Genomic DNA, 14,908 nt, shown 5'->3' on the forward strand with positions numbered 1-14,908 from the left:
GCCGACAACTATATTATAGTCGTAAGTACTAAGTTGTGTTTGAATTTGTCGTGGTTTCCAACAAGAGCGTTTCGTTAAATCATTCCATAATTAATTTCTAGTGTTGATATTATAATATTAAAAAGAACAAATAAAATAGTGATGCGTTTTGCATATTTGAAATATAATCTCATTTAGAAAAAACTTCACCGGCTCAATAATGTCCGCAAGAAGTCAAGTAAACGGGATGAACTCAATGGAGGTAAATAAAAGACAATTCATACAATTTTATTATAATATACTTAATCAGTTTCATAACGATACTAATGCGTTTTTAAAAAAAAATTTTCAAAGGAGGTTCAAAGACATTCTGTTCATACGTTGGTGTTCCGTTCCCTGAAAAGGACTCACGACATGTTTTTGTCTTGTCAAGGAATGTTGCCACCAATCGACGAAGAAGCGTTAGTATCATTTTACCGTTTTAAATATTTTAACTATTGTTATACACTATACTTTTTTATTGTATAACAACGCCTAAGTACATACTGTTAAGCGTGATTATTAAATGTATTACTTAAAACAGTGTCATTTAATCAATTTTCGTTTTATATATAGTTCGTTTACCGATGTCCACATGCCAAAATAGATACAAGCTGTGCTTTAATATTCAAAACTTTTTTTTGTTACCATGAGTTTTGTTTTTTATTAAGTAAAAAAAATAACAATGATTATTTCATCAGCACAATTTTGACACACTTAAAACATTTTGCCTTTTATTCATAATTCATATTATATGTTAATAAACTGTGTTCAAGCATGGATTTTTTTATATATAATTATACAACATTTATAAAAGCCCTAAAAAGTTTGAATTTAATGGGTCAGTTAGTTTTTGAAAAATTTTACTATTATGTAAAAAATAAAATTTAAAAAGATATTTTCAATATTATTTTTTGATAATAAAAAATTTAATTTAATTAATTATAATTACTTTTATTTACAGAGAAAAAATTAAAAAGATGGTTAAAGCGCGGGATAGTTACGGCCTCGTCTTTGATAAAGTGGAACGTAACAAGATTAATATGAAGAAATCACAACCTAATCTGATAAAACACGATCACTTGGATTCACTTAAAGACAACATGCCCTTGGCCATAAGTAAGATGGTTTGATTAGTTAAATGTTTTAAATATATTTGTAAAGTTTTTTTTCTTTTGGGTTTTAGCCGACAACCCAGAAAAAATAAACAAAAACACCGAAACTAGTATGGTCTTGTCGAGTCCAAGTACCCAAAACATAGCCGCTGCCAATCGTCTTATGAACCATATAATGCCGAAACCCAAGTGGCATCCACCGTGGAAATTGTACAGAGTGATCTCTGGCCATTTGGGTTGGGTGCGCTGCATCGCCGTCGAGCCCGGTAACGAATGGTTTGCGACCGGAGCGGGCGATCGAGTTATCAAAGTAAAATTATTTAGACATCATTAGAGAGTTATTTCATCAATGTACTACGGTTTTAATTTCGTACTTAGATTTGGGATTTGGCAACCGGTAAATTGAAACTTTCGTTGACCGGACACGTCAGTACGGTCAGAGGTCTACAGGTTAGCCCTCGTCATCCGTACTTGTTCAGCTGTGGAGAAGACAAACAAGTCAAGTGTTGGGACTTGGAGTACAACAAAGTAGTGAGACATTATCACGGTCATTTGAGTGCTGTTTACAGTCTATCGCTTCATCCGACCATCGATGTATTGTTGACCGCCGGCCGTGATTCCACAGCTCGTGTATGGGACATGCGCACTAAGGCAAACGTCCATACGTTGACTGGTCATACAAACACTGTGGCTAGTGTTGTCACACAAGAATTCGAACCACAGGTTCATAGACCATTTTAACATGTATAATATGGTAAATTATTATTAATGAAATTTGAATTGTCTAACTCAGGTTTTGACTGGATCGCATGACTGCACGATTAGATTATGGGATTTGGCAGCTGGAAAGACGAAAGCGACTTTGACAAATCATAAAAAAAGCGTTCGGTCTCTTGTTTTACATCCTAAATTGTAAGCGTTAAATAAGCCATAGTGTTTGATTTGTCTCTAAGTTTTGTGTTGTGCTTAGATACATGTTTGCCAGTGCCAGTCCAGATAACATTAAGCAATGGACTTGTCCGGAGGGTAAGTTTGTTCAAAATCTCACTGGTCACAACGCCATCGTCAACTGTATGGCCGTCAATTCCGATGGTGTACTCATGTCTGGGGCAAACAATGGTACTATGTACGCTTGGGACTGGAGGACGGGTTATAACTTCCAGAGAATACAGGCTCCCGTTCAACCGGGTTCAATGGACAGCGAGGCCGGAGTTTTCGCAATGGCTTTCGATCACAGTGGTACCAGACTAATCACGGCCGACGGCGATAAGACCGTTAAACTATACAAAGAAGACGATACAGCCGTACGTGACCTTATTGACTACAATATTATTATAATATTCTTCACTAGCCACCAGTTAAATTGTTGTGCTACGATAGTACACTATAAACTTCACATAATAGTAAAATTGTTTTATTTTGTTGAATTTTATTTTTAATTAATCATCTTAAGAGGACGCCACATCGTCCATTTTTAAGGAGTAAAGTATAGGCAATTTTTCGAAAAATCTTTATTTAGAGTTTGAACTATAATGCATACTTATTAATATAGTAATGAGGCTACTTTGTTGATTGCTATTTTTTTTTTTGTCAGACTATCACAGTCATTTCTATAGGATAAATTACAATTTTTCCCCTTTAAAACTGCTCTGCGCGAATTAATTTTCCTCAGGCTTCATATATAGTTAAGGAAAGAAATTCATGCATATTATTTATGACAAAATTATCTGTGTTCCATCATCCGTATTTTTTCGATATACCTAATACAACTAACACTATATCATTATTAAAAGAGTCCTTTCTTAATTAGTTAATTAGTCATTAACTGGTTGAAATATTTATAAAAGGGCGATGGTAGAACTCAGACAATGTTGTCTATATTATGTAAAAATTTGGTAGTTTTGATTATAGCCTTTGTAAAATTAATCCGCGCAAGGCGGGTTTTTTGAAAAAAATAGGAAAAGGTGTGTGACGTCCTCTTAAAAGATATATATTTAATCAAATTTTAATAGCAAACTCTCTTATTCTGTCTTGCACAGTGTACTGTATATTTCAATATTTTTCCTACAAAAACTATTCAACTTGTTAATTTAAATTTTTTGTATAACTTATGTGTGGTATATTTTTTATATGTACAAAAAAAAACAGTCGAATTTAAATGTTTAAATTTACAACCCAAAATTTGAGACGTATTTGCTTTGGGTTTTTTTCTTGCCGAATTACAAACTAAGAGTAAAATTTGATTTATTAAATTTTGTTAAGAAAGTTTTTGAAATTAAAAGAATAATTCATAACTGTTAGGTAAAATAGTAAAACTCAAAGCTTTCCTTTATCTATAAATAGTTGAGATGTACTTTTATAACTTAATAGATTATCAAAGCAAAAAATATTATAATCTCAATTTTTTTTTTCAGACCGAAGAAAGCCATCCTATTAATTGGAAACCGGACATACTGCGGAGGAGAAAATATTAATTCAACTTATGTGTACATTTTTTTTTCCTTATATGTTATGATTATAATATTAAAGTAGACACAAGCTGACCGACAACAATAATATTTGTTAAATATTTACAGTATGTGCTATAATAATTTAATTATTGTAAAAAAGATCACAAATAATGATAACAGTTGTTGATAAGAGATAACGTTATCATAGTTTAGCGGTATCCGTATCACATGTTTTTTTTGAATAAACGATTTCTTATTTTATTTTTAAGTGTCAAATGTGTCGAATTCAAATATTATTACTACCTAATAAGACATAAGTATTTATTATTTAGATACTTATAGTTTTGTGAAATGATCCCGAAAAATATCAATGTCCTTTTACCGCAGACATTGTCCCGCAACCGCGTTATTTTAAAAGTTCCCGTCAGGACCAAAAAAACGCACTGGGTAAAACGACATGAATGTTTTAAAATCCAATAAAAAAATGTCTTTATATTGATTTTGTTTTGGTGTTTGTTAGTCTGTGTTGAAAAAGAAAATTTATCCTAAGGACAAGGCTTTGGAACATTTTGACGATTTTTATGGTTCAGTTTATGGTAAACGATGGAAATCGATGCGTTTGGCTATGTTGTCGCCTCACAAGTACATGGCCATCGTTAATAATTACGGCGAACCAGAGAAGACGGCCGAGAATTTAGAGGTAACTGCAGATTTAGCTTAATTTGGCCTTTGGCAAACGGTTATTATGCCGTTTTTTTTTTTAAGTGGATGGGAGCTATGAATATAAGAAAAATTGTTGAAATGCAAGCGACCAAGATTGAAAATCAGACTCGTTCGTTTACTACGAAAAAACACAAAGATAAAGATATCAAAGAACTCGATAGGAAACTCGAAGGACTCTTATTAAGCAATGAAACCGAAAAGTAGTATAACATAATTTAACAAAAAAAAAATAAAGATCTATTTAATCACATATTTGATTACTTACTATTATATCATTATAAGACAGGAACCATACGTAGAAAAACCGTCACTCCAGGATAGTCTTGCAGAAGCTGAATGCGACGAAAGCAGAATCATAGATCCTGAAAGCAACTCCAACTTGGGAGGACTTTATCAGTTTGTGCCAGCCACCGAACTTCACGGCAAAACAGATTGGATACCCGAGTCGCAACATTATCAATACTATCAAGAAGATTTAGACTTTCCATTAAATATAATCGAAGAAGACAAACCTCTGGTCATTCCATCTCATTTGCAAGTGTACACCTTCGATCGTGGAGACACCTCGCCGTTTCCGCATCCCAGAACTGGTATCACCAATGTCAGCAGTTAGTATACACTTATTCTATTGCACAACATAATATGAGTTGCCGACGGAGCTGAAATTATTTAATTTTCAGATTACTATTTAATGGACGGGGGTTCGATTGTGCCAGTATTGGCGTTGGATTTAAAAGTGGGCGACCGAGTATTGGACATGTGTTCGGCTCCCGGCGGAAAAGCATTGGTTATGTTGCAGACTTTACTACCAGGTAAATTATCTGTACCTAAAAGATATATATATATATATATTTACTACTTAACTGTGGATCGACGTAAGGTGTTTTTAAAACGTCTGCGATTACACACATTTAATTTTTGTACAATACAGTTTTCTTTTTAATTTCAGATTCGTTGGTTTGTAATGATGTTCAAGAATCAAGGCTCAACAAATTGCACAGGGTAATGTCAGAGTACATTTACGACTACAAGACTTGGGGTGATCGATTAGTGATTACGCAAAATAACGCACGAGAAATAGACGAACCCGGAGTGTACAACAAAGTAAATAAAAAATACCATTATCTATTATTGTTTTGTATTATAACTAATTATTACTAACGTTCGAGTTTTAAACATAACTTTTCTGAATTTTGAACAGATATTAGTAGATGTTCCTTGTACAAACGATCGTCACAATTTAGAAGTTAACGAAAACAATATTTTCAAGCCTACTCGCGCCAAAGAACGACTTCAACTACCAGAAATACAAGCATCTATTTTATGGTAACATTTAATAATAATATATGTACAAATATATATATATATATATATATATACTAATCAACAGGACTGGGATTATTTTCTTGCAGTTAAAACTATGTAAAACCGACCAATTGTTAAAATATCAAATACATTTTAAAAAGATATTTCAAAATTTAATTGTTGAGGTGAATAATTCATTAAATAAAAGCAATAATAAAAAATTAAAGAAATATGTGAATATTCTTACAAAAACAAACATTTTTTAATTTTTACATATTTTTATCTAATAAAATGTGTTTGTTTTTAGTAGAATAAAGCAAAAATGTTAAAATTTGTTGAACTAATGTGAACTAACGTGTTAGTCTTCATTAAATGTGTTAGAGTATGTAAGGAGCAATTAATATTGATAGAAATTAATTTTTTTTTAATATTCAAAGTAATTTGCTGGTAGTTTAAATTAGAAATAATATATTAACCACAAATATATTTGAAAAATATAAAACTAAAAGAATAAATCGTAAAAATTCATCACAATTTTCAGTTGTAATAAACAAAATATAAATTGTTTTCTTCTTATAATAACAGTATACTCTGGTCACAATAAGAGCGAACCTCAGCGGCTACCTTAAAACTAGTTTTTCACGTGGCTTTCAGATAGGTGCCAAGGTTTATTCTTATTGTGAACACAGTGTAAAATAATCTATCTGATCTATGTATTTAATTTTTTACTGAGTACTTTTAAAACTTTTTAATGACTGAGTAGTATAATGATTATGTTTTATTAATGATGAATTGTTTGCTTATATTATCTGTGTTCATATAATTGAGGTAAACTATTTTACTCCGCACTAACTGTACCAAAAGAAGTATTCGGCTATTCAAGCCATTTATTTATTCAGCCATCTAAATAAATTGAAAAAATATCTGCTTGACTTTACATAAATTAAACGGTACATTCAAAAAACCTAATTATTTTTTACATTGTTCAAATTGTTATACTCAAAACAGTCAAACTTGACATCCTAAGTTTAATCTTAAAAACTGTTTTTGCTTAACTTCACACTCTTTTTTTTTCACTAATTTCGCTTGCGATGAATTTAATAAACTAATTTAGTTAACACATAATAAAATGTGGTATTGTTTACAGTTAGCTTTATTTATTAATTATTCACTAATAAAAGAACTAAAAAATTAACTTAAGAAAGTGTGATCGAGGGTTAAGTACCTAAAATTAAAAAAAGCAATAATTTGTAAAAGAAGAATGGTTACAAATTTGACACTTAATTAGATATACTAAAAGAAAAAGGAAATTTTAATTTAATGTTAAAATTAATATTTTGTTCGGTCTTTAGTAACGCGTTGAAAAACGTAGCTGTTGGCGGCACTGTGGTTTATTCTACTTGTTCGTTGTCTCCAATACAAAATGACGGTGTCGTTAAAATGGCCATGAAGAAAATCTGGGAAGAAACAAACTATCAAATCGTGGTGAAGTATGTTGTCATAAATATATTGGTTACTCTACTTTATTGAACTTTGTTCACTTTTAGTATAGCCCTACATTTTAATGTTTGCTTTCAGGGACTTGAAAAAGCAATTTGAACCGTTGCACTCGTTGTATTCTTTCGGAAAAGGTTTGAGGTTGGGACAACTGGTGGTTCCATTTCTACCTCTTAACTACGGACCTTTGTATTGTTGCAAACTAGTCAAAGTAAAATAATTCACATACTTTAACGTTGACAACTCGATACTGAAATATTTCTACAGTGTGTTCAACAATTTTTAGGTCATAATTACTGAATTTATTGTTGTTTATAATTATTGTTTCTTTTTTATTAAGCAAAGTTCATAGAAATTGTTTTATTTTCTGTGTTTTTTGTTTGTCTTCGTTGACTTTGAGGATGACTTCCATATGTCTGACGACTGAAGTGATCCAAAGACGTTTGTTTGAATAATTGATAAAAGTTATTTTTAACAATATATGTGTACGGTAGGCGTAATACCATACTGGTGTGCTTAAACACGTGAGTCCTATTTGGAATCTGTTCAGTGTGACTTTTGTTTTACGACTGGTTTTTTGGTTAGTTCTTAGGTCGTTCACGGTATGTTGATTTCGGAGGAGACTCATTTTTCATAAATCGCAAAAATAATTAAATGAATAGTAGTGCTTTTTTTTCAAAAAAATTATCCTGATATATGTATGGTGGATTGTGTTTTTTTAAGTAATTTTTTACCATAACATTTTTCTGAAATTGTTTAAAAATGAGTTATACTAATATTTTTTCAGCTAAATTTAACATAGCCTAAGAATCATTATAATATGACTTTTTTTATTTACTCATAAAACAAATTAAAAATCACAGTTACAATTGTGTTAAACATAAGTTAATAAATAAATTAATACAAAATTCATATAATCGCAACTACTATTTATAGGCGGATGTAACTTTTATTGATTTTCGCTACTTACAGACTAAAATCAAATTCGACTTTTTAAACATTTTTATTTTATTTTGTTGCATTTGTGTTTTGAAACATTAAAACCACTTTTAAGTTTTAGAACTACAACTGTGGCAATAATAATAGTTGAAACTGGGAAAATATCATTGAAGAAAAATTGAAGCTATAAATTATGTTATTTTAACTTTGGTGCGAGATTTTTAAATAGCAACAAACTATAATCCAGATAAACAATTTAATAATAATATAAAAATGTTTAATACGCTTCAAAGCGTTTTTTAGAGTAATTCTATCAAACCTCGGTTATAATAAAATCATATTTCTGAAGACCGATCACACTGTGCTGGTTAATTTTTATTGTAAAAGTCATTAGGTAATATAATATAAATGTTCATACAATGAACAAAATTTGTGTCAACGTCATTTAACAAATTTAAGCATATTATGCTATATCTGTATGTTATCAAATAAAGTGTACTTTATTTATCAACAAGAATTTTTCAATAAAGGATAAAAATCACTTTTGAGTATTAGTAATGGTATTAGTAAATATCTGATTTGCATTGAGCGAAACAATTGTTTTTTATTCGGTTGAAAAACCAGCAAATGGGAACAAATTTTCAGAAAAAGGCAACCAATACCTTCTCAACTTTGCACCAAAAATAATAAATAATAAACTTAATTTGCTAACTTATTTAAATACAATTTCATATAAATAATTTTAATTTTTAATCGAGTGAAAACACAGATCACAGTATAAAACTAACATCAATCGCGTTTTAGTGTTATAATTTATTATTAGTAATTGCATAAATACTTGTTTAAAATCGTTAATACGTTTTTTTTAATATTAGCTATGTTTTAATGCGACACGTTCCAGTTTAATACAATTCCCGCCGTTTCCAGGTACCAAAATACAATAATATGTATAATATATATTATATATAAATAAATAAATATAAATATTAGTATTCTCGAGAAACATATTTTTTTGTGTAATTCAAAATTAGTTCCAAACCAATATCGTGTTTTTGCGCCGAACGGGCGTTGGTTTCTTTTGTTGAAAATAACGCTGATGATAAGATTATTATTATTATTATTATTATTGTTGTTATCAACAATAGGTTTCGGTATGTCGTGTGTGTGAGTGTGTGTGCGCGCTGTGTCTACACTTGTTCGTAACACGAGCCAGGATAATCGAGCAATGAGATTCAAACTGGATATTGTGCCACTCAACAGTGCCACTCGGTTATTGGAAAATTATTCTACTCCTCTAGGTGACAGAATTGCACATGTGCCCCGAACCATGACGGTGGCCGAGGTGAGAGCAACGGTTTTGTTATTGCTATCGGTTTAGACTCCACAGAGTGTGTGTGTGCGTGCGCGTTTGTGTGCATATTTTGGTTTTGAGACAACAGGCATCGGACCATGTCGGAAAAGCCATTGGCTTGCCACCAGACCCGATTCCACCAGTACCACGGCTACAACCTGAGCTTGCACGAACACAACACCGTCGCTCACCGCGAGATGAGCTTCGCCAACGCCATCGTGTTCAGCGAACGATCGCTGTCCCCGGGCGAGGTGTTCCTCATCGAAATCGAGAGCTCCGAGAACGGCTGGTCCGGCCACATCCGACTCGGGCTCACCCAACTCGACCCGGACGTGCTGCAGCACAGCGGCTACCTGTTGCCCCAGTGCGCCATACCCGACATGGTGGCCAACAAGTCGCTGGGCGAGTCGTGGGTGTGTGCGCTCACCAAACACCAGGCGTGGTACGAGGGCAAACACAAGACCCAGTACTTCAGGCTGGACGGCAATCACATATACACGTCCCGCGGTACTTTTCCGACGAGCATCCTGCGGTCGTCGAGCGAAAACAAAACCGAAAAACTACCCACGGACGTGGGCAGTCGCGTCGGCGTACTTTATTTGCCGTGCGGCAACAACATGGCCATCATGCATTTCATCATCAACGGTGAATTTGTCGTACCGTTTTCCAGGGTCATACCGTACAACGATTGTCCCATCCGGGCGGTGATAGATGTGTACGGTGCGACCAAAAGAGTGCGCATTGTTCAAGTTTACAACGGTAAGTGTTGCTTTGACAAACGGCCTGATGATGTTAGCTCTCACAAGTATTCTCACATTAATAGATTTGTTTTTTTTTTCAGTTAATTCACTACAAAGTGCGTGCAGAGAATCCATTCTGAAAAATATCGAAGCTTCATCGATTTCCCAATTACCATTACCCAACGCTTTAAAAGAGTATCTCCTATATAAGACTTAATTGTTATTATCATTATTATATTTTATTAGTCATTAGCTCCCAATTTTTATTTATATAATAAGATATTTTTTTATTTTACCTTTCCTTCAACTTCATATAACAGTAATAACATTTTGAAAATGTATTTGATCAAATACTATTTATTTATAATTTTGTGTTATTTTAATGTTTAATTTGAAAATTAGCGGATAAAGTTGCCATTTGTCAGTATTAGTTATTGTAATAATAAAACATACAATAACTTTTTATTTTGTACCAATACTTTTATGAAAATATGTATACTCTGTGGGACTAACTTTTTAAAATATTTATTAAAAATGAGGAAAAAAAATTAATTTATTTTGGTTAAAGGAAATAAAAATCAAATCCCACATCATTGGCCACAATACAATTTTACATTCCTTAAAAGTATTTTAGGACCACAAACTTTTTTTTTTAGAGTAACATAAAAAAACACAGACGTCTTAAAAATATGAGGACAAAAAAATTACGTTATGTAGCACATATATATTTTGTTGTCAAAATTACTTTTAATTCTATTTGAACATAAGATAAAAAGGTACTTAAATATATTGTATTGTAAGTATAATAATTTGTATTAATAATAATAATACTAATTAAAACTAGAAAATTACATAAAATATTAATTGATGCAATTATTAAAAATACATAATAATATAATAAAAAAAAAATACTATCTTAAAATTCACACGTGATATTATATTAAATGGAATGGGCATAAAAACTAATTAATATATTATATGTATATAGAAACTACATAATAATACCACCTTAAAAAATTAGACAGCATAAAACACAAAGAATAGTATTTAGTTATAGAAACAATTGAATGCGTCGGTCGGTTCAGTTAAACCGATGCAGGTTGTATTGGCACTATTATTATTTGCAATTGTAGTAAGTTTAAACGTTATAGTTTTTAATGGGAGCAAGTTTGAAAACCATAATGAGCTCAACAACAATGTAGAGATACGATGGTGAATCTCAAAATCGTTTATGAAGGTAGATAATACGCAGTCTTATTTGAAAATGACTGACACTTTAGATCAATCACATAGTCATAACTATTTTGTAATGTGGAAAAATGGCATGTAAACGTTAATCGTTTGACATTTTTTTTTTTTTTAATATCAAATCTAAGAATCGTATTCTGATTTGATGCACGGTTGCGTCAAATCAATTTTGACGTTTGAGCCACTCGATATTTCCTTGGTAATTTGTACGGGTCTGGTGGATTGGTTATAAATACGTCGTTGCAATAAAGACTTGTGAGATGTTGTTTGAGTGTGATGCGACGACCTCGCGCCGATATCGAGATGACTCTTAGACACGTTTGGTAGTTCCATGCCTTTTTTTAATGGCAAATTGACAATTTTTCGTTGACTCTGCAAAATGTTGTAAGGTCGATAACGCACTCGTCCGTCGTTTGTCAATTTGTTTTCGCATTTTCCCAGACCTATGTTGAGAATTAACAAAAAATGTATCTTTGCTTAACACGTAATTGAATATATAACAAAATTTTGTTTTAACAATATTACTCGATTGAAAAGTTGGAGTGGTTTGAAGTCTTGGGCCGGCACTGTATCTCGGTTGGGCCAAACCAGAGTTTGTCTTTGCTCGGTCCAAAGGCACGGCTATGGGCAAATGATATTTTCTAATCAACGGTTTGCTATTCGGTTCAATGTCGTCTTCATCGTCGTCGTCATCATCGTCATCGTCGTGTATTTTAATTTCTCCTTCGCCTGTTAAACATTTTTTTTTATTTAACAAATAAATAATTGTTGGCATATAATTAAGTTTAATGACTCACTTAAATCCGAATCGCTCACTATTTGTTGTTTAGTCATATGATTATTTATTGGTTTTATCGATACAACTTTTTGATCGTTTTTGGAACCCATCGAGGTAGAAATATACTCGTACTCGTTACTATTATCATCCTAAATTAGAAAAATGCAATTAGATTGGATAGTATTAACAAATTATTTTAAAATCAAATATGCACATCATCGTCTACTCTGTGTTTCATAAGTAGTCGAAATTCTTCATCCGATATTGTGTTGTTGGCTTTCATTTTGGAAGGAGACATTTGTTTTTGTTGCATGGAATGGTTAACTATGTGGTTGTCTTCTTTTATCTCGTTATCCGGGGACACACGCGAAAGACGGTTACCTGCCCTTCTGTTAAGTTGCTAAAAAAAAATATATATATACTTGTTAGATGATTAACAAGCATTGATGAGATATGTATTTATATCGACGGTCACAACATAGGACGTAACTCAATTTTCACAAGATTTCTGTATACCAATTACATACATTTTCAGAGTTAAATAATATGTTATTTTTCAAATAGTTTTTTTATGCTTTTATAAAACTTTCATGGAGGAGTCAGAGAATTACAAACACTATTAAAGTTACGTCTTTCTATATCAGCAATGTTGTCGTATTAAAAAAAAAAAAAAAAATACAAGTCATTACTTCAATAATATTAACATTTGTCAATGATTCATGAGGCTCGCTGTATTCTGTATACTTAAGCAGTACTTGGTCCATATCTGTGCTGGCGTACTGGTACAACCTATTGGCTTTGTTAAATATAATGATGGCCACTTCGCAATCGCACAAAACGCTCAGTTCGTACGCTTTTTTCATAACTCCAAATTTCCGTTTGTTGAACGTCACCTACATCGGACAAGAGAGAGACGGTTTGCATTAGAAATATTGACATTGAATAAATAAAATTGTCAATGGTCAGCGTAGGTGTACTTACGTGACGGTTTCGGTCGTCGGTGATTTTAGATATTTTGATTTTCTTCCGCCCCATGATCGTGTATGAAATCAGTTGAATATGTAGTCAGAATAGGTTTATTATTCGAAAAAATTCACTAATAATCGTAGACCGGTACGACGTATCTACTAAAAAAAATATATAATTAACAATTAAAATGCGTTAATAATAAAACAATATACAACTAAAATTTTGCAATTAACTGATAAGAGATGAAAAAAAACAATGAAAATCTATTCGGAACTTATTATCTGACTTAAATGTACAAGATAAAAAACTAATTTTAATAAAATCTTTTACATCGGTCGGGTGATAAGTTGAAAAAAACGAACGTTTAAAATAAGCTCAGGAAAGTACCTGTGTATGAAAATAACTTCTTTTGACGTTTAAAATTAGAACTTCCGTTTATATAGAATGTGTACTATTCGACGAGCGCCGAGCGTGTGTTTATTTTAATAATATAATATAAAGGTTATCCCGTGCATGTCATTTCGTAGTCGTGCCAAAGACCATGTACAGTAAATACAATACTACCGTATTCGGTTGGGGTTCTTTGTTACCGCGACCACGGTAATGTCACGCGGTTGATGTTTTTGCGGTCAGATCGCGTTGTCAGGATTGATTCCAGTTTCTTCAATTTTGTATCGGCCGGCAGCGCGGCGTACGTGCTACGGCAGTAAATTAATTATTAATGACAGTAATAATTTCTTATAAATGATTATTGTTTTAATAGTTTGAAACAAAACGTTAAGTTTGTCGTCACGAGCGGTCGGACAGAAGCAACAACCAGCACAATAAGGAACACAAAAAGTGCATACAGATATTAAAAGAAATGTGTCTTTGATTTGGTATGACTTTAGTTGTATCGAATCAAATTTTAATTTTTAAGTTATCGCGTTAAAAAAAATATATTAAATTAAAGTGTTTACTTCTAACTCGAAAAATAAGTATGATATTCAATTTCGGATTGCACTATTTTTTTAGGCGTAAAAATATACGCATTTTCAAGAAAAAATCATAAAAAGTTCATTTTTACGAAGTTATAGCACTTTTTTTTTTTTAAAAAATGAAGTAAACTAAGTTTTTGCTTATAATTTCAAAAAAAGTCCGACCCCCCAAAGTGTGATTAAACCATCGTGTCAGCGTTAAAAAATACATTTATTCCCAAAAAATAAAAACTGCATTTATGCCAAATTCTATGAGGGGGAGGGGAACTTTTTCGTTTTTATTTTTTGGAAAAAAAAAAATTTGCTTGCTATTATTATATTTTAAGTTAGGTATTACATTTTAAAGCGACTCTCACAAACTCTCGACATTTCTAAATTCTAACTGTTTTGTTACTACTGCCTACTTGCTGTTTTTTTATAATCTTATAAGAACATTGTACTTATTCGGGTTTCTCATAGAAACCAAATGACAATGATTTTAGACGAATATCGCTTTATCTGGTATTAACTTATGTGTAAAACGTCTTTTAACTCTCCTAAGTTATAAAAAAAAACACCGTTTTGTAGTATTTTGAACGTGTTGATTAAATTATACATTTCAAATAGATTTCTATAAATGATTAAAACGTTGAATTGATCTCAAAAATAGCTACAGTAGAATGTCATTTTTGATTATTTTGAAGATAATTTGTAAATTTGTATTTAAACTTTAGAACCTAAAATCAAAGGTAATTACCCAAAACTGGTCATCGAGCAGTCAAAATGTTCAGAAAATTATTTTTAATTTAAAAAGTTAAC

The 14,908-nt window shown here is 31.7% G+C and overlaps 4 protein-coding genes across 5 annotated transcripts; 3 read left to right on the forward strand and 1 right to left on the reverse strand.

The window, feature by feature from the left end:
• On the forward strand, window positions 1-3,844 carry LOC126845789 (pleiotropic regulator 1). The gene is made up of 8 exons (XM_050584688.1): window positions 1-241; window positions 334-440; window positions 983-1,137; window positions 1,205-1,443; window positions 1,512-1,856; window positions 1,927-2,045; window positions 2,104-2,437; window positions 3,548-3,844. Exons 1-8 carry the CDS (start codon window positions 200-202, stop codon window positions 3,605-3,607), a joined length of 1,401 nt encoding a protein of 466 aa, XP_050440645.1. The 5' UTR covers window positions 1-199; the 3' UTR covers window positions 3,608-3,844.
• Window positions 3,810-7,471, forward strand: LOC126845788 (5-methylcytosine rRNA methyltransferase NSUN4). The gene is made up of 9 exons (XM_050584687.1): window positions 3,810-4,030; window positions 4,104-4,283; window positions 4,349-4,506; window positions 4,589-4,914; window positions 4,987-5,118; window positions 5,256-5,410; window positions 5,508-5,632; window positions 6,964-7,101; window positions 7,190-7,471. Exons 1-9 carry the CDS (start codon window positions 3,935-3,937, stop codon window positions 7,326-7,328), a joined length of 1,449 nt encoding a protein of 482 aa, XP_050440644.1. The 5' UTR covers window positions 3,810-3,934; the 3' UTR covers window positions 7,329-7,471.
• Window positions 7,472-9,151: 1,680 nt separating this feature from the next.
• LOC126845718 (neuralized-like protein 2) lies at window positions 9,152-10,556 on the forward strand. The gene is made up of 2 exons (XM_050584562.1): window positions 9,152-10,157; window positions 10,240-10,556. The coding sequence occupies exons 1-2, from the start codon at window positions 9,497-9,499 to the stop codon at window positions 10,353-10,355; spliced, it is 777 nt and encodes a 258-aa protein (XP_050440519.1). The 5' UTR covers window positions 9,152-9,496; the 3' UTR covers window positions 10,356-10,556.
• A 308-nt stretch (window positions 10,557-10,864) lies between these two features.
• LOC126845661 (uncharacterized) lies at window positions 10,865-13,654 on the reverse strand. Of its 2 annotated transcripts, none has more exons than XM_050584465.1 (7): window positions 13,521-13,647; window positions 13,146-13,288; window positions 12,854-13,057; window positions 12,379-12,564; window positions 12,184-12,313; window positions 11,912-12,115; window positions 10,865-11,829 (listed from the first exon to the last, which is right to left on the reverse strand). In XM_050584465.1, the coding sequence occupies exons 2-7, from the start codon at window positions 13,197-13,199 to the stop codon at window positions 11,510-11,512; spliced, it is 1,098 nt and encodes a 365-aa protein (XP_050440422.1). In that variant the 5' UTR covers window positions 13,200-13,288; window positions 13,521-13,647; the 3' UTR covers window positions 10,865-11,509. The 2 variants fall into 2 exon arrangements, with proteins under 2 accessions (XP_050440422.1, XP_050440421.1); XM_050584464.1 differs by having other exon boundaries at window positions 10,866-11,829; window positions 13,146-13,291; window positions 13,521-13,654.
• Between the last annotated feature and the right edge of the window lie 1,254 nt (window positions 13,655-14,908).

This window comes from Adelges cooleyi, unplaced genomic scaffold (genome assembly GCF_023614345.1).
Source record: "Adelges cooleyi isolate 19-005CV unplaced genomic scaffold, UGA_ACOO_1.1 ACOO_flye_CR_arks_rails_tigmint_CR_PRNA_8, whole genome shotgun sequence".
NCBI lineage: Eukaryota > Metazoa > Arthropoda > Insecta > Hemiptera > Adelgidae > Adelges > Adelges cooleyi.